Source organism: Sylvia atricapilla, chromosome 1 (assembly GCF_009819655.1).
Source record: "Sylvia atricapilla isolate bSylAtr1 chromosome 1, bSylAtr1.pri, whole genome shotgun sequence".
Classification (NCBI taxonomy): domain Eukaryota; kingdom Metazoa; phylum Chordata; class Aves; order Passeriformes; family Sylviidae; genus Sylvia; species Sylvia atricapilla.
The window spans coordinates 70,845,306-70,863,942 of NC_089140.1; the positions used below are offsets into that span (position 1 = coordinate 70,845,306).

Below are 18,637 nucleotides of genomic sequence, written 5' to 3' on the forward strand. Positions count from 1 at the left end.
CAGATCTTTTCTGCTATTTCCACATGAGCAGATGGATCCTATGGTACAGGTTTGCCTTTAAGGAGAATCTAAGCAGTAAATATTTCGCTTATTGTAAGAGGGGTGATTATGTTCCATATTTATACAGCTTTTAGGTAATTCAGAAAGACTTCTGATAAAAATGTAGGCTTTTTTTTTAACCCAGTTGTATGACCCTTCAGTGCTTCTAAATTCTAAGTTTTATCAGGGTAGAATGATGTTAAAATTGCATCTTTGTCAACTGAAGCAATTCATTGCCTCTCTAAATATTGGCTGTTGTGCTTGACAAATCTGCTGTCTTTTTACAGTTTTTCTTTAAAATTTCATTTTCTAAGGGAATGGCACAATCCTTCTGGGTTTAAGGGTACCTCCTTCTATCTGCCTCAAGTTGCACAGTGTTTTAAAGGGCCTAATTTTGAACACTGAAGGGTTGAGAATGTTTTCAGCAGGAGCAAAATAAGTGATTGCTGTTTAGACTTGGATGAGAAATTTAGAAATTGGATGAAATTTAGACTTGGATGAGAAGCTTTACTAACAGTCAGTGTTTGATTGGAAGAAGTGCTGGTGTGACTTTCTTTGCTGTGGGGGGGAGTGCAAGTGTTGGGGGCCAGGCAGAAGGCTGAGAGCAGGGTGGGTGTCTTCACCCTGGTGCCTTGGGGAACCATCTGTAGTGACCCTTCCTAGCCCTGCAGGTGAGTGCTGTAGATGTTTGGTGTGTGTAGGGCACAGCTAAACAGAAACACAAAGGAACTGGTCTCCTAGTTGCTGGGGTCTGTTTTTTGTTGGTGGTGCTGTCTTAAAGCAGTAAAAGCTAGCATTACTTCATCTCTGTCCTGTAGGAGAGAGGTGGGAGGCAGAAAGATGCCAGCACTTCTGCATGCACAAGGTGGAAAAGGCACTCTGCCTGCCCTGTGGGAGTGTTCTCCCTTTGGTCAGGGAGTGAGTAGTGTGCTCAGTGCTTTGAGTGTGCTGGTGCCCCTTACTTCTAGAAAGGACTGCACGAGGTGCATCTCAGTGTGCTGGTTGCATCCCATCCAGCACCAAGGTAAAAGCTGGGACTGGCAGCACTTTTCCCTGCTGTTTGGGAGAGGGAAGGTGGAGACAGTCATCCTAAACCAGACCTCCTGAACGGTGCTAGAGGGGTAGTGGGATAGCCAAGCAGAACTGGCTTCCTTGGTCCCGAGGGCCCTGGTGCTTAATGGTTTATATTCTGGAGTGCCACCTGCTGGCTCTTCTCTCTTTCACTCCTTTCTAGAGGCAGCTGATCCAGAAGATGAGAACGCAGAGCAAAGAAGCATGAATGTTAATAATAGGAATAAGAGTACTAATTATTTGTATTGATCTTTACATTGTTTTTTTTTTTTTAATCATCATGGCACTTGAAGATCCTGTTTATTGGCAGAGAACACACTCTGGCAGGTGTTCTGCAAACTTGGCATGAAAGAAACTGGCAGAGGCTTCACAGCTTAAAAAATAGAGAGCACAGTGTGAAGGAGTGGTTTAAAAAATAGAAAATTATTTTTCCAATTCATGCTGTTATTTGGCAAAATATGAGGCATTTTTTAAAATTTACGGCTTGCTTTAGTAAAATGTTTGGAGTATTTCTGTGGTTGGCAAAAAAAACCATACCCCAAAGCAGTAACCATTCCATTGAAAGACACCTGACAGTAAAGGCACTTAGGCAAAAGTTAAGAAAACACTGACTGAACTCTAAAAAGTAAAATTTACGTCAGTAAAGTAATTCTGAAAACCTTTTGGTTGTAAAGCAAGAGATATTGTAGTTTGTGTCAGAAAGCAGATCTGGGTCCAGAGCCGAATTTTTTTTTTCATCCTAGCCAAGAACTTGTTTTGGCAGTATAAAAGAGGCAGTTTTTGATTCTGTTTTTTGACATTGATTTCCCATCTGTGGGTCAAAGACTACATGCGTGTTAAGTCTGTGTGGTGCCTTTGGCATCAGTTTGGTTGTGTGCATTGGCCTTGCCAATGTTCATTGTGCTGCTGTGAGACACAGATACGATGCTATAACAGAAATGAGGTAGAGAACTCAGCTGAGTGGAATATGGCAGATCTTGCAGATATGCATAAAGCTGTGTGTATTCACACCATGTCTTAGATAATCACATCCAGTGCAACATGCTCTAGATTTTTTGCCTTTTCCCTTTCCTCAGTGAGCTGTCCCTAAGGCACCTCTTTGGTTCCTAATTGCTATTCTGTGAGATGTTGCATGGAATAGAATCACAGAATTGCTTAGGTTAGAAGAAGCATTTAAGATCATTGAGTCCAACCATTTACTCAGCATTGCCATGTTCACTGCTAAACCATGTCCCCGGGTGCCAGATTTCCATGTCTTTTAAATACTTCCAGACACAGTGACTCCACCACTTCCCTGGGCAGCTTGTTTCAATGCTTTACAATCCTTCTCATGAATAGATTTTCTCTAACATCTAATCCAAACCTCTCGTAGTGCAACATTTCCTCTTGTTCTGTCACTTGTTACCTAGGAGAAGAGCCCAGCCCCTGCCTCACCACAACCTCCTTTCAGGCAATTTAGAGAGTGATAAGGTCTCCCCTGAGCTCCAGGCTAAACACCCCCAGTTCCCTCAGATGCTTCTCATCAGACTTGTGCTCCAGTTTCATTGCCCTTCCCTGGCTGGACACAATTCAGCACCTCATGTTCCTCTTGTAGTGAGGGGACCAGAACTGGACACTGAATTCAAGGTGAAATACATGTTGGAAATAGATGGTAAGGCATCTCTGATGTAAGGCTTTAAAAGTAATTAATGAACTTGGGATGTAGAGAACATTGGGGTGAGTGTGACTTAATTTTTTTTTTTAAGAAATCTGTGAACCACCTGCCTTTTTGCTGTAAGATCCTTTGCAAGAAACATTTGTAAAAAACAGCAATCCTATTGACCACATAGTCCTATTCAGCTTTTCGCCACATCATGAAAGATTACTTGGATGTTCAAAATGTCCCACCCATATTATGATTTTTTTTGAGCCAACAGCCAAAAAAGCAGGATAACAATTGTTGAAAACACACTTCTATAAAACTACAGCTGATAGTTTCAGTGTATCTCATTTGCCTTTGTTAGACTAGGAAAGCAAAAAACGTCATGGTGTATCATTAGACTTAAGCATTCCACATTCAGCAGTAGAGCAGTGTGAGAGACACTTCTGGCTCAGCCAGTGGCTGACCATATTGGAAGAAAAATCATTCCAGAGTCAGTACAAAAAGCTTTGCCCTTTACATTACCTTTTCATAAATTTCTTCTGAAAGAAAACAGTCAAATTGAAATGGAAGTTGAAATGAGCTGACACATTAATGGAAATTTCCATTTTTGCTGAAGGAGAAAGTATTTGCATAATTTGATCTGAAACTGCCAATGAATTTGTTCACCTCATAACTTCATTCCTTTAGTTATCTCTACCTCATTCAGAAATCACGAGACTGGCCTGCAAATCAGAGACAGAAGTTTAGGGGTACTACCTTACTGGGATCTGAAGTTCATGTTTCCAGGCTTTTCTTCAGATAAGCAGGATTAGCAGCTTTCTTTTTACAGAATATTGACTTGATTGTGCTACTCACTGTGGCCATAGACTATCAGGATTGTGATGATGCATTGAGTATTAGCAGCATTATGCTGGTTTCCTTGTCTAAGTTTGTTCTGCTGTTACATTGCAAGGACTGCAGAACCAAACACAGAATTAAGAGGTGTGAAGCAGTTTGCTTCACTTAGATTGTTTTGCCCTGATGTGGTGTAACACAGCCCTTTCTGAGCATTTGCACTTCTTCATACAGCAAAAATGGTGTAAACTTAGTTTTAGTGCTGCCAAATGGAGGGTGTTTTCACACCAGGATGTTTAAAAAGCAGATTTTGACTGGCAGAAGTATGATGGGCAATGTCTGGCCTAAACTTTTAAACTCACTGTAAAGAATTAAATTCAGTATAACAAAGCTTGGCAGGTCTGGTAAACTTTATGCAGCTACAGGAGTGGCTTTTGGAAGTGAGTACCATCTCTGTGTAGGAAAGCAGCAGTAGGTTTCATGTAATGTAGACAGGAATAGTTCATCTTCCCATGCCTGAGCATTTGAGCAGCCAATTGCCAGTCCCCACTGCAGTGTGTCTGCCACAGCAGAAGGGGTAGCAGCTCTGAGCTCAGTGTCCCAGAGCTGGAACTTACCTCAGCCCACTGAAGAGGGTTGTGGTAGTGCTAACATGAGTTATGATCATCGCCCTTGAGGGCACTGCTTTGCTTAGCTGCAAGATGACTTCTGAAAACAGTGCTGGTTCATATGATGGAGAGATTGGGTACAAATCCCCTCACTTTGTTCTAGGCTTCATTCTAGGAGTCCATCCTTGGGAGTCATGGACATGGTGATGCCCACGCCCGTGGGCATGAAGAGAGCCGGGAGCCTTTCCTGGTGTTAATTCATTGTGTCACCAATTACCTGCAGTTTCACTTGGTGGTACTGGGGCTTTGTGAGACGGTGTGGAACTGGTTGGGATAGTTGATGTGTAACCAGTTTGTTTAGTTGCAGCTATTTTGGGAAGGTTGCCACTGTATTTCTTCACACCTTTTCAGCGTGGTGTAGGGAAGCAAAGGTGTCAGTACTTGGAAATTACCTTGATCTGCTTGTGGCTTCTGGCACCGGGTTCTACATTGGTGGTGTTGATGGATCGTGTGTTAAGTATGTAAATGTGCAACTGACCTCAAGAGCAAGTGTCATCCCATTAACTTCCCTGGCTAATGTCAGGCCATGTGCTTCATAGCTTGTCTGAACTGGAGCTTGTGGAGTGTGTAGTCACAGGTAGAAACATGTAGTTTGTAAAAGTATTGGAAGTAATTTATCCGATGTAGCCTGCTACATCTCTTCAGAGGATTTTACTGGTTTAAAGACAGAGAGATAAATCGTGAAAATAGGAAATAATCAATATTATGCAGTTCAGGCTTGATCTACTTCTGCTTGTGATCCATATTTGCAGCGAGAGTTGGACTCTTCCCAAAATCCAGGAAGCAGGGTAGTTATTAATATTACTAGTTGACAGAATGTTACAGGGTGAATGATTAGTTTCCAATAAGAAAGGAGCTTTTGGATCAGTTCCAGTTCCTTTTGGTGTAATCTGCAAACATGAATGACCAGTGCTGTGACCTGGAGTAGCTGTAGCGGTTATAAGAGGCCAAAACTTCATGAAGATCATGATTTGTCTGCATTACAAAATGACAGAGCCATTGACCTTGAGGAGGCATATTAGTTGGCTGTCTTCCCCTCTCTTGTGAAGATAAACTCCTGGAAGTGGTGATTTGGCATTAACACAGCTGTTATGCATTCTCTGTGGGTAAACAGGGCGCTCTACTCTTTTGTGCTGCTCACCTAGAGGGTTGCAGGAGAAAGGTAAAAAGATAAACAAAGCTCCTTGTGCCCTTCTAATCTCTTTCAGACCTTATTCTACCAATTATGGCGTATGAATGAAAAGAATTTCCTTACTTATTCTTGTGGGGCTATTAGCAAAATATTTTTCAATTTCTTAATTCCATCTATTTCAGTGTAAAAGGATGTATTACTTTGACTCCTCTAGGTCTGTTGTGCTTTACCCCTCATTTTTTCTGAAGCAATAAAAAGAAAACAACCCCTTCCTGCACTTGAAGAAAACAAGCCCCAGGCCTTGAGAGCAGCCGTGTGGAGGTGGGTCACATAGTCACAACCTCAGGGAAGTTGTGCTGGATGAGTGCAGAGAGCAGAAACCATGTTAAGCAGGTGTCGAGGGGGGACGAGGTGGGGGCCCAGAGCAGTCACAGAAATTAAAACTGTCATTTGAAGGGCTTTTGGTTCCTGAGGTAAGTGTGAAATCAAGTTTGCAGTTTTTGCATTGTTTATGCAGTGTACGAACATGTGAGCATTGATTCTTTTCCTTACTGTTTGGGCCCATAGGCAGGTAGATTTTATGCTAGTTTTATCAAAATCCACTCAATGACCTTGGAAAGCTGTAGCACTCTCCTGTAGCTATAGACTAGTGTCTTAATAGACTCAGTCACCCACTGACCTGTATCAGTGAGAAAAGTCTGCATCTGAGCTTTGTTTAATTTTTTTTTTTTTTGGATGATATATTTTGGAAATCTAATACCAGATCCTCAGGGGAGGGAGGGAAGAATCTTTTAATTAAGTTTCTATTTAGGTATCAGGCAAATTCTATCAATGACAGATAAGGCATAAAGCTCCAATGGGAGAGTAAAGTTTATAATTTAAGTGATCAGGTGCATCATGCCTCTCTCAGCAGTTTGAATGCCACAGTAGTATGTGATATTGCCATAAGTGAAAACCCCTTAGAAAGGATACTACATTGCATTTGAAAGCTGTTTCTGAGTGTGAGTTTAGCATCAGTAGCTCCTCCTATATTGTGTGGGATTTTTGCCTCAGTGACTTAACTTGTGACCTCACTTTAAGTTAGGGAAGCAGTTTCTAAAACTGTCTTTGCCAGCTACCTAACCACTTGCCCTTTATATCATAGTCATAAATAGCTACTGGTGCTGCTTTTATTCAGGACTGAGAGGTAGAGTTCTTTTCATGTCGCACCTTCCACTGCCATTCTTCTCAGTGTTGGTTTGAATGGCAAATGGATCTCTCACTTGGTAGTGGAAAAACCTGGCTTTTCATTCCTCTCATCCTGAGATTTAGAAGTGAGTCAGGCATAATTAAGAGCAGCCAACAAAACTGAGAAAGTGCTAATGGCCTTGCAAGCATTGTGCTCAGAGTGGGCTGTAGAAATGAGCATCATCCCCTGGGATGCTTTGAATACTGGAGATCCTGTTTATTTGCAAAATACAAGGAGTCTTTCTATATCCTGTGCTGGAAAATATTCAGATGTCATGTGTCTTAGGATCACAGTCAGGTCATTAATTCTGCTAGTGCACTCCTCATGGAGAGAAGGGAAGCTTAGAACAGTAGGAATGGTGAGAAGTACCATCACACTCCTATAGCAGGGCAGAGCTGCACCTGGGGCTGCTCTGCCAGCATGGAGGGGGACTGTGAGATTTAGAGAACCATAACTCTGGGACAGCTTGATAACTGACCTTGTCAAAAACCTGCAGACATATCAGAGTTGGGCTGGTGAGGAGCAGATCATGCTCCCACCACCTGGCCTCTCAGACCACCTGCACAGAGAGCTGCTGAGGGGCAGGAAAGTTGTTCCCTCTCTGTATCTGCCTCTCTGAAATGGGCATATTTCTGTGAAATATTTTAATTTCAGATAACGTTTTTCAGTTGTAAAGTGCCTCATGTGAAACTGTCTGATGAGCATATCATACAGAACAGCTGTACTGTTCTGCCTCAGCACCATGAAATGTTTGCTGACCTGGCACGTTGCAGGTGATTAGTAGTGTTTGCTGTTGGAACAAAGTGCAGCTTATCCTGGTCATATTTGACCAAAATAAGGTCTTTGGAGGCAGGGAATGTGGACGTGTCAAAGTTTGCAGATAAAAAGAGAGAGCAGTGCAGCTGGTGATGTGAGATGGAACACGGAGCAGCATGTGAGTCTCTCTCTGTTTTCTCTAAACACCAAAGCTAGTGTTTTCACCTGATCTATTTTTGCTCCAAGCCCATAAATGTCTACATCTCATTACATTCTTGTAGGTGACCTTTCTTCCTCTGTCTCCTCTTCCTAGGGCTGGCTGGTGACAATTTCTAGGGTAAATGTTGTGGAATGATACCTTGCAACTAGGCTCCTTTATTGAGATCCTCTACTGATTTCTCAGCTGCCTGAGAGACAGGACAAACTGGTGTTCTGTCTGATGTGTACCGTCAGGATCATCCACAGCAGGTTCTGTTGCCATCAGCATGGATCCCCTGGTGCTGGTTCAAAGGATTACAGACTCATATATCACAGTTTCATTCAGCTTTATTTTTTGTGGCTTTATGCACCCAGGACTGTGTATACCAAGATGCTCATCTTGGCAAGGGCTGGACTAAAAGCTAAAGGAGCAGTGACAGCTTGCACTGGCTAAGGCTTTGGCTAAATTAAAATACTTTCCTTCTGCAATATTTCTGTGCAGTTGTGAATAATGAAAGGATGGTGGGTGTAGGCTGCCTGGCTTATAGGAAGGCTTCTGGAAAATAGGTAATTCTGGAGAGAAAAATGGATTTACTTTGTTGCTTTATTGTTAGCTTTATGTCCCTCAAAATGCATACAGTCTCAGTTGCAATCTGCATGGTGGATGAGCTGTGCCTGTGGAAATATCTAGCTTTTGGGGCACAGGCTCTTGTGTTTTTCAATGTCTGTGAAAAAGCTGATATGTTTAATGAAAGCTCCCCAAATCCCAGGCATCCCATGGGGATGCTGCCAGCTGAAAGAGGTGGGGAAAAATGTGTAGGTTTCTGAGCTTTGTTGCAGAAAAGAATCTGTCACCTCTGCCCTGTGCCTCCTGAGGTGAAAAGTAGAGTTGTGATGAAATTGTACTGAAACTTTGAGGCAATCTGGGTGGTGCTTGCATGACCTTGGACCAACTGCTTCGTCTCTCAGCGCTTCTTTCCTTAGATGATGAAAGAATATAATGATGATAATACTTGTCTCTTAACAAGGTTGTTCCGATGAATAAATTAATTGTTCATTGTGCTGTTCTCAGTTACTATGGTAATTAGTGCTACAGAACAGCCTAAAAATAAATAAGATCATTTAGTGAAGGATATTCAGAGGAAATCAGGTAGTACATCCTAGGCATTTGCAGTAACCTGTGTGTTTTGTCCAAATATGAATTTGTAAAAAATGTTCACCGATGCCGAATTTTTGTAGCAGAAATGCTTCCAATTATCTTTTTTGAAGTAACTCTGGCACACATTTGCTTCCGTATCTGTGGGCACATGATTCTTGCAATTAGTTCTCCTATTGAGAACAGCACTCTCTCCTCACCCCATCTCCTCTACAGCCTAAGGGCACCTGAAACGAATGATTCTTTCTTCTTCATAAATCATACATAGTCAGTAATACTGCCAAAGAATTGTTAATGTGTTTGGGGAGTTTACATAATGAACCTTCCTCGGTAAAGGTGAAGTATTGTTGATGCACTGCCTTGCTGAAATTCTGTTACAACCTTGGTGTATGGCAAGTAGACTGCCTAAATCCATGTGTAAGTCTGTGCAAAGTTTTTGAGGCTTTCTCTCAGTGATCAGTTAACTACATCAGCATGCCCCAGAGCCAGCCTTTTAAAATGTTATATGATGTTTAATCATCTGTGAATTGTATTGGATTCTACAGGCATCACTGAAGTATATTTTTGGGCTTTTCAAGTTAATGTAATTTTGTCCCCCAGGAAGTTAGGAAGTGTGTCTTAAGGTAGTTCTGAGTCCTTCAGTGAATGTGTCACCCCTTCAAGCCTGTGGTTTCCATTGCTTAACATCACAGGGGCTATATCCTTAACATAGGAAAAATATCATGTTGCTAGGCAAGGATTTGCTATTAATTACTGTCTTCTCTGACTTTATGTACAAGCTTTATGTACTTTATATACAAGCTCTGGGCTTGGACGTTCAGTGTCTTTGTTTGCACTTGGTTCCCAAAATAGCTGTCTTTTCTGACCTGGCCGGTTGGGGACCAGTTTGTAGTTAGCATTTGTGCAGAGCTAACTTGTGCATTCTTCCCACTGTCACAGCTACAGCAACCTTCATCTGTTCACCTCCTGCACACCTCCCCACATGGTGTTGGGAAAGCGTCAGTACTAAGAGCAGCAAATGCCGCTTCTGCTTCTTCGGGAGTAGGAAGGTGATGCCTTGGCATTCCTGGCCTCCTGCTCACCCAAACAAATAGGACTTGGGCCATTGTTGTGGTCTCTGGTGTACTGGCAGATCAGATAGCATGACTGACAAACAGCTGAAATACTTGCTTTATTCTTTAGAGCCTTACTGCTCTTGAGTCATATAATTTGAAAAACTCACAGCTTGTGCAGAGGTGAGGGCAGCCCAAATCTGCAAGGTGCACCTTTGTGCCATGTTCTCAGCCACCTGACTGCTGCAGGAGTCATCTGCTTTGCAGGCTTCACCCTGGGTCTCTGTAATTGCTTGTGAATTCCTCTCCTTGCCAGTCAGCAACAACCTTGTGGTTACTGGGCAGATGTACAGAAAGGGAAAGAGAGTGCAGGGCAGGCAGAGAGGCTTCTTTTCATGGCCTGTCTCTTGTTGCTTCCTTTGCTCCTGCTGCACCTTTCTGACACATGAGTTTTGGAGCTTGTGGATTTTCATTTCCAGTTAGTTATTATTTGTGTTGCAAGTTAGATCTCAGCCCTGAAGAACTTCCAGTTGCTGTCAGATTTGTGCCAGGCAGTCACTACTTGTAGCTGCAGTTGCTTCTGTGTGTGTGGTTTCTCTGTCGTAGTGCCCGTTCCACAGGTGTGCTCCTATTCATACTTACACATGTGCTATTGCTTTTGCAGACCTGTGGGTATCCCTGACAGTGTTTTCTGCTTTTTCTCCCCTCTCTGTTTTCCTCTGTCAACGGTCCCCTTGCCCACCTTGAGTGTCACTGTGTGACAAGAGCAAATGACACAACAGTGGTTTTGGCTGATACTTGGATGTCAGCTGTGCCCTCATGTGCAGTCCTGGCCGCTTCTCCATCTTTGTGCTTGAAGCACAGAGAAGTGTCCAGTCTGAGAAATCTTTGAATGAGCTGTTCACCTGTGACAGCTCAGTAGCTTCAGCTGGTGTGAGGGTGCATTGAGCACAAACTAAAGAGCTTCTCTCCTGTCCAAGAGGAAACTTGCTTCTCTTGGCATAGTTATTAAAGTGAAGAGGTGGAAGAGTACTGAGAGCTCCCATGGATTTTTCCTTCTTAGGTACATAGTGCAATTTTTTTTCAAATAGATTCTTATTTCTTCTAGGTGATGGCTTGACTTTCTTTTATCCTGAAACTGAGCTGTGTCAGATTGCAGGAGGGTTGTATGGTTGGAAATAAAGTTGCATTGCACCTGTGAAGCTGCACGTCCAACCTTTGGACAGGGCAATGTCAGCAAAGGCCAAGGGGTTAGAGGGCTGTGGCTACTCTTTAACTTGTCTTTAGTTATGCTCTGAAGGAATCATAGGAACCTCTCTGCTTACTGGACATTACTGCTGATCAACACCTCTGGTTATTATTTGAGATGTTTCGGGAAAGTATGAACAATTTATGTCATGTAGGTGGTAAGCCCAATCTTGACCTTGCAGAAATACTAATTTACATCTGCAGAAGGAGTACCTCCACTCTGTCCTTGGCCAGAGTAGTCACAGGACAAGGAGAGATGGTTTTAAAGTGAGAATAGGTTTAGGTTAGATATTAGGAAAAAAATCTTTACTGTGGGGGTGGTGAGGCACTGAGCAGGTTGCCCAGAGTAGTTGTAGATGCCCCATCTGTGGAAGTGTTCAATACCAGGCTGGATGGAGCTCTGACAACCTGGTCTAGCAGAAGGTGTCCTTACCCACAAGCAGGGGTGTCGAAACCAGATGATCTTTGAGGCTCTTCTATGATTTTGTGATCAGCCTTAATTTCTGAATTTCAGACATTGGGAAATTTCTTGTAATGATACTGTAGTATTGTTGTACCTGAGGATTTTTTTTATAGATTTGCAGATAAAGCAGATAAGAGTTGTGTCTTGTGATGTCTGAGCTCAGCTTTGACTTGGACGGTCTGTAACTGCAGATTTTGTATGGATACTTCTATGCAAAATGCAGATCTGTTAGGTTGCTTGTTGCTGAAAACTGGATCTGGTAGCTTCAGTGATTCTTTTGAGTTTCTTTAACTAATTTCTATTCTGGCCATTGTCTCTTAATACTTTTTTTTTTTCAGGCAGAAATTGCCCAGCATCTTGGATATCTCTTTCATTTTTCTCTCTCAGCTGCATGCTAGTCTATTATCATGTCAGCTCCTTTCTTGATAGTCTTCCTTTGTGTGTGCCTGTACCATAGGGATGTGGAGATAGTAATGGATAAGGAAGATAAAACCTCTCCTCATTTTCTTCCACTTTCTCTCGGTGTGGCCTGCACACAGGCAGCAGATGTGTAGCCCCTTCTGCAGCAGCACACGGGGTATCTGTTGATGCCTTTGTGTAGCAAGGTACTGGTGTGAAGCACGTGTCACGTGGGCTTCATGATGGTGGGGATCTCTCTCAGCAGTGGCCTCTGTGCCACATAAAGATAAAGCATCCCAAAAGTGCTGGTGGACAGTGTGTGCCAATTCCCCCTGCAGCCATTGTGTGTGTTTCAGGAGCTCCTGCCTTCTTAACTGCAGCTCCCACTCCCTCCTGAGTCAGGATTATCACTGTGTGTTTGTTGAAGCATCTTGTGAGCCAAAATCCACTGCTGTTACAAAATCAGCAAGCAGGGCCAGTTCTGCCAATGTCGGTGATACCAGGCATCAGCATCTGAAGGGATGACGTGCATTTTGTTTTCCCTGTTCAAATACTGGTAACTGCCAGAAGCAGGGTACAGGACTGTGAGGTCCAGGGCGCTGTCCTGGGTTGCAAACCCCATGCCTGTGCTTGCCTTCTCTTCTTAAACTACAATATTTGTTTTACTGAAATCACCCATTGATTTGTATGTTGCAACCTAGTTGCTATAATCTAGAGAGTAGAGCAAGAAGTCCTTGTATAGAAAGGAAGAAGTCTTCTGCAAGCTGTGGTCCTTGAGTGTTAACTCTTGTTTGGCAATAACATTGCAAAAAGAGAAGTTCAGATGTCACCCTGCAAATATTTGGGGTTTTCTTTTTTCTTCTGGAAGCAAAATCAGGCTGATAATTCTTCAAACACAGAAAGAAAGTGTAAAATGTTGTAAAACTGTCACCTCTTCATATTTATTGGGTTGTAGTGACCAAAATCAAAGCTAAACTATGCACTGTGCAGGCAAACATAGATGCCTTTTTTTTTTTTTTCCAAAGATGTAAGTAGTAAGTGAGAAAATAGAAATTATAAAGGAAATCCCTTTGTAAGGGTTTAGAACAAGATTAGTAACAATTTGCTTTTAATTCAGTGTATTGTCTTTCCTTCTGTTTTTCTTCTGTTTTATTCTGTTCTTTGTGGTGTTCAGTGGTCCTGGGTCTAAACAGAGCCTTTTGTCTCGGCTGAGGTTTTCATTAGTGAGAAGGTTTATATTTCAGAGGGCCATGTTCAACAAGCTGCTTGTGTAACTGGGCAGACAGTTAATTTGACTGAAAATGATACCATTGCTCTTCATTATGTGCAAATGTCGGTGTTGCAGTATAGTCGCTTGGTTGCTCGTTTGTGCACAGGCACAAATTCAGGAGCCTGTGGAAATGCTTCCATTGAAACATACTTTTTCTTTCCCCCACATTTTATGCAGACTTAGCAGTTGGGCCAAATACCTAAAAATCCTCAGGGATTTAAAGGATTAAACGAGAACAATTGTTTTGGTGTAGGAAGGGCTGAAAAGTCCTGAAAATATGACAGGATGTTGTTGCTGCGGGACCTGGCTAGTGAACTATACAGCCACCTCTGTTATGGGCAGAAATATAGCTGTGAGCGGTGGACTGATGGGTTGATGGGAGTTTGATTGCTGGGAAAATTAGGAAAAAAAATTAAAAAAAGGAAACCTAGTGATAGTACTGGTGACTGACTTGAAGGTTTGCCACTGGACTGTTTGGTGGAGATAGTGGGAAGATGCTTTCTAGTGAAATATAACAAATTTATTTCTCCCACCAGATAACAAAGTCTGTGCTAGTTTTCATTCTCCCTTGGCTGGACACTTCTGTTCCCACTGGCTCCTATGAGTAACCAATTCTTTCACATTTTTCTGTTTGTCTCAGGTACTGAAGGTTTCAGGCTGGAGGTTTTCCTGTGCTCTCTGTAGCTGCTGTCCGGTGCTGCCCTGAAGAAAAGCAGCGTTGGGAGGGCAAGTGGTGCCCTGAGGAGAAGTGGTGGGAAGGCTGCTACCCCTTGCCTACGGCGTGTCGGGGCGAGGCTCATCGCAAGGCCTGCTGTGCTTCCCTGCGCCGGCTGCCATGGAGACCTTATCCCAGGACTCTCTGCTGGAGTGCCAGATTTGCTTCAACTACTACAGCCCCCGCCGGCGGCCCAAGCTGCTGGACTGCAAGCACACCTGCTGCTCCGTGTGCCTGCAGCAGATGAGGACCAGCCAGAAGGACCTGCGCTGCCCCTGGTGCCGTGGGATCACCAAGCTGCCTCCGGGGTACTCTGTGTCACAGCTGCCCGATGACCCCGAGGTGATCGCCGTCATTGCCATCCCCCACGCCTCGGAGCACACCCCCGTCTTCATCAAACTCCCCAGCAATGGGTGCTACATGCTGCCCTTGCCTCTCTCCAAGGAGCGGGCGCTGCTGCCGGGAGACATTGGCTGCCGTCTCCTGCCCGGCAGCCAGCAGAAGTCCCTGACGGTGGTGACGATCCCCGCGGAGCAGCAGCCGCTGCAGGGCGGCCTTCCCGCCGAGGCGGGAGCCGAGGAGCCGGACCGGAGAGGCGCTGTGAAAAGCTCCACCTGGTCAGGGGTGTGCACTGTGATCCTGGTGGCCTGCGTCCTGGTCTTCCTCCTGGGCATCGTCCTCCACAACATGTCGTGCATTTCCAAGCGCTTCACGGTGATCTCCTGCGGCTGAGGCGGCGGGGGCTGTGCTCCCCCGGGGGTCGGGTTGGGTCGGTGGTGGTGGTATTGAGCGAGACAATTCCGTGCAGCTTTCCCCAGTGAGTGCAGGACGCTGTGCACCGGGGCAGTGCTCTCCAGAGGGGTGGCCTCAGGCCTCTCGGCAGCCCGCGGAGAAAATCACGTCTGGCGGCAGTGGCACTGAGGAGGACTGCATGTGTCACCGCAACCATTTATCAAAGGGACTGCAACTTCACAGTGATCTTTTTTTATTGTGTTACGAGATTAAAGACCTCCATGTAGCTGGTTATACTGTGAAGTATACAGTATGGGCTCTTCTTTAAACACAGTATATTAAAATCAAAACTGCTCCACGTAGAATGAAATGAGAACTGGCGCACAACTGTACGAGGTGTTCAATACCAGTCCACACATGCATTATTTTTTAATGAGGGGAGGGAGGGAGACTCGTAAAATGGAGATATCATTTAGCTGGTAAAGCATTTTATGTTTTAAATGGAGCATTAATTAAACCAAGTTAGGGAGTTGTACGATAGTTTTTAAAAGGAAGCATTTTACAAGCAATCATTTCCTTCCTTGGTGTCTGTTTTTTGCTTCTGTTTTTCCCCTTTTCTTTCAACTACAGGGAAGTGGTACTTCCAGCATCTTCTATTTGAAGGAGCTTTCAAGAAGGGACTCAAAGTGGGCTAGAAAGAATACCTGAAAGTGCAGTCAAAATAGTTCTGCCTAATTAGCTTTTTGGGAAGGATGGCTTTGCATGGTAAACATTGGACATGGTGTTTTACCTCCAGTCTGGCTGCAGACTTCCTGATGACCTGGCCTTCATGGCTGTTAGTGAAGAAATGAGTCATGAGAAGTCCTAGGACTCCTGCAAGGATGTGATAACATATTGCTCTTAAATTTTCTTTTTCTGCAGGTTAGGTTTACTTAATTGCTTTTGAAGAATTTAGACCTATTTTGCCTCCTTCTTTCCTAGGAGTTGCAACTGTGCACTAATGGGTGGTTTGCTAGAGGTGTTGCTCTAAGAAAGCTTCACCATTGAAACTGAGACCAAGGACTCTTGTATGCAGTTATCTAGTAAGAGGCAGTGACATGTCTCGGAGAAGAATCCAGGCCAGCCTAACCTCTTACTGGGTGGGCCACCCCTCCTAAACTGCTGTGGCTGTCCTGGTGTCAGAATGTCTGGGTGAGCATAACAGACCCTCTTCCCACGTTTCAGTTTTATTAATGTAAGTGATTTCATAAGGACAGATCTGAAAAACAAACACAGGAAGTGTCTCCCTCCACCTGTGACTGTCGTGAAACCCCAGTCACTTGCAGTTCACTTCTTGGGAGGAGACAAATTCCTGAATGTTCACTGTGGTAGCACCTTGCTCTAAGCAGTCCCACTAGCTTCAGTAGTACTGCTCATAAGTAAAATAGAGCCCAGTGTGAATTTAGGTATTTGGCAAGTCTGATGGCTAAAAGTTACATGACATTTAGGGATTGGATCAAGGGGCACATGGCAGACCTTTAATAAGACAGAAAAACCTGTTGATTTGCACTGCTTCTTTTTGTGAGTACAAGGCATAACATCCCTGAAATGTGTCCTCTTGTTGTCTACCTACTGCTCTTTCTAATTCTTGGAGATTGCCGAATGCCATATTAATAACATAGTTTTGACTATGCAGTGCCCAAGTTGGCTCCGTAGTCATCCTTGGTTTTCTGGTTTTTGTCACAAAATCCAGTTGCTGGTTCACGATAAACGTTCTCAGTTCACACTTCTGTCAGGAACATGCCTCTGACTTCATGCTGGATTTCTTTCTTTCCCTGTTTCTAAACCACCATTTTCTTCCTTACTTCCCATTTAACAGAAGAGTAGAATATAGTGTCCTTAGTTGTGATTATGTGTGTTTGGTCACATATGGAGAGGAACCATTGTGCTGATTTTTATCTACTGTCATGTGTATGCATAGCACAGGAGAAAAAAGAAAGTCTGCAGACAACACACTCAATGCCTTTTTTGTGCAAGGCCCATGTGCAGTATACCTTGAACCTGGCTTGCAAATACTGTAATGACATGAACACCTCTCTGCAGCATGTTTCATTTGGTTGCAGTAGGGAACACCAGGTATTCCCAAATGTGTCTTGTGAACGTGCTCGTCTCTTGTCGCCAGTAGCTAGCCAGATTTCTGCTGACATCCATGCTATGCTGCTTATTGTGTAAAGGAAAGCCAGTTCACAAAAAATCCTGTCTTTTATAAGACCCTTGAGGAACTGACCAGACACAGGACTTGACCCTCTACTGCCTTATCCTGTAGCAATTGCTGGATGTACCAGCAGCTTATGGCATAGGTGCAAGATGCTCCAAGAACAGTGCTGGTGCATTTTGCACCAGCTTCTGCATTTGTTTGTCTGAGTTATCAGTGAATGCACAAAACCATGAGGCAGTCAAGGAGCAGGTCCTGGTGACACAGTGGTGGTAACGTTACCTCCTTCCAGCCATACCTGCCCGACTGAAGCTCTTGAGGCCGAGGATTCTCTGGCATTGCAAAGAAAGGCCCTCTTCATCTCCATATGGAGAGTGCAGAATAAAAGAGGAATCAGAAATTAGGTTAAAAACCCACACTGCATAACACATTATACAACAGGCAGACCTGGAGTTTATCCGGAATTAATGATGTAAGTGTTTTATTAGCAGAATACCATCCTGTACTACGTAACACAGTACATTGTTTTGTTAATATGAATTTCCTGTACTTTTGTGCCTGCTGAAATGCATGTTTGACCTAATTTCTGATCCAGACATTTGCCTGCTCACAGCCTTGTGTAAGAGCAATAAGTAAAACCTCAAGATTTTTGCCTGCGTGTACGCGCATGGTGTGTATGTTCATTCCTTTTTATAAATAAGATTTCTGGAAAAGTTTTTGCTCTGGCTTTGGACTGTGACTAGAATTTTAAATTTGCAGCTCTCATATATGTTAGATCACCTAGCTTTTTTGCTGACTTGTGTAGAAATGAACTAAATAGTTTGTTGTAATGTACAGTGTTAAAATGTTTCTCGAGTATGTCAATAGTCATACTACTTTAAAAATGCAGTGCAGTCTGTCCCATTCCTTGGTTTAATACCTGGCATTAAAAAGTGATACTGCTAATTTTTTAATGATCATTATTTTAAAAAACCAGCCTTGTCTTTGTAATTTTTCCTTTGTGGAGAAACACATTTGGACTTGTGCCAAAATCGTCAGGTTCCAGGTTAGCTTTTGTCTTCTGGTGTCCAGTAAGAAGTCCAGTTCCACTGCCCAGTTCCACCAAAAAGAAAGACAGAAGCTTACTGTGACCCAATACTGTTTGAGAAACCAAAACTTATGCTAAAATGTGTGGGTAATTATTCAAGCACCTGCATTTTTAGAGCACATTACTCTGTATGAATGTGTATTTATTTGCTTGTTTAATAGGAAGGATGTGTGTGTTGGGGTCCTGCTTCAGGTTTTTTTTCTTGGATGGTCCCAACTTCCGTTGTTGGCTTGTGCTTTGCTGGCAAACAGACTTTAGGGTTCACTCTGTGAAATTTTGTTTAGTGAATTTTAAAAATTCAAAATATGCAATTTTGGTATGCAGGATTTTTTTAGGAAATTGTATGTTCAGTGATTGTTCATGCTTAACCACGATGTAAAGGAGCCTGTATGTTTTGTAAACATGGAGCAGTCATGAGTCCGAAGTTTCATCTTTACTAATGAAGCTCATTCTGAATAAAACGTTAGCAGGAAAAGAATGATAGCAAGTGAATTATGGTTCCTCTCTTATTTTGCCATCAATTGAAGAGCACGGAAGGGAATTTGGCAGAATTGCTCCATGTTTTATGAGAGGGTGGCTGAAATTCATCACTCGGCGTTTAAAGGCAATATGTAAAGTGTGGGTTGTGGTAAATAGTGAAAGGACATTCCGGTTCAATTACTATGGAATACAGAATTATGGCTGATGACTAATGAGCCACACAATTTTTTTCCTGTTTTAATTAAATTAAAAATTTTAAGTGAAAGCTTTGCT

General features: G+C 43.2%; 1 protein-coding gene across 1 annotated transcript in view; it reads left to right on the forward strand.

The window, feature by feature from the left end:
- The window catches only part of RNF152 (ring finger protein 152), a 43,619-nt gene extending 25,257 nt beyond the window's left edge, over window positions 1-18,362 (forward strand). Inside the window, exon 2 of the mRNA XM_066326134.1 lies at window positions 13,797-18,362. Within this exon, the coding sequence (XP_066182231.1) occupies window positions 13,992-14,603 (612 nt within the window). The 5' untranslated portion in view covers window positions 13,797-13,991 and the 3' untranslated portion in view covers window positions 14,604-18,362. The remainder of the gene's footprint in view (window positions 1-13,796) is intronic.
- Window positions 18,363-18,637: the final 275 nt, after the last annotated feature.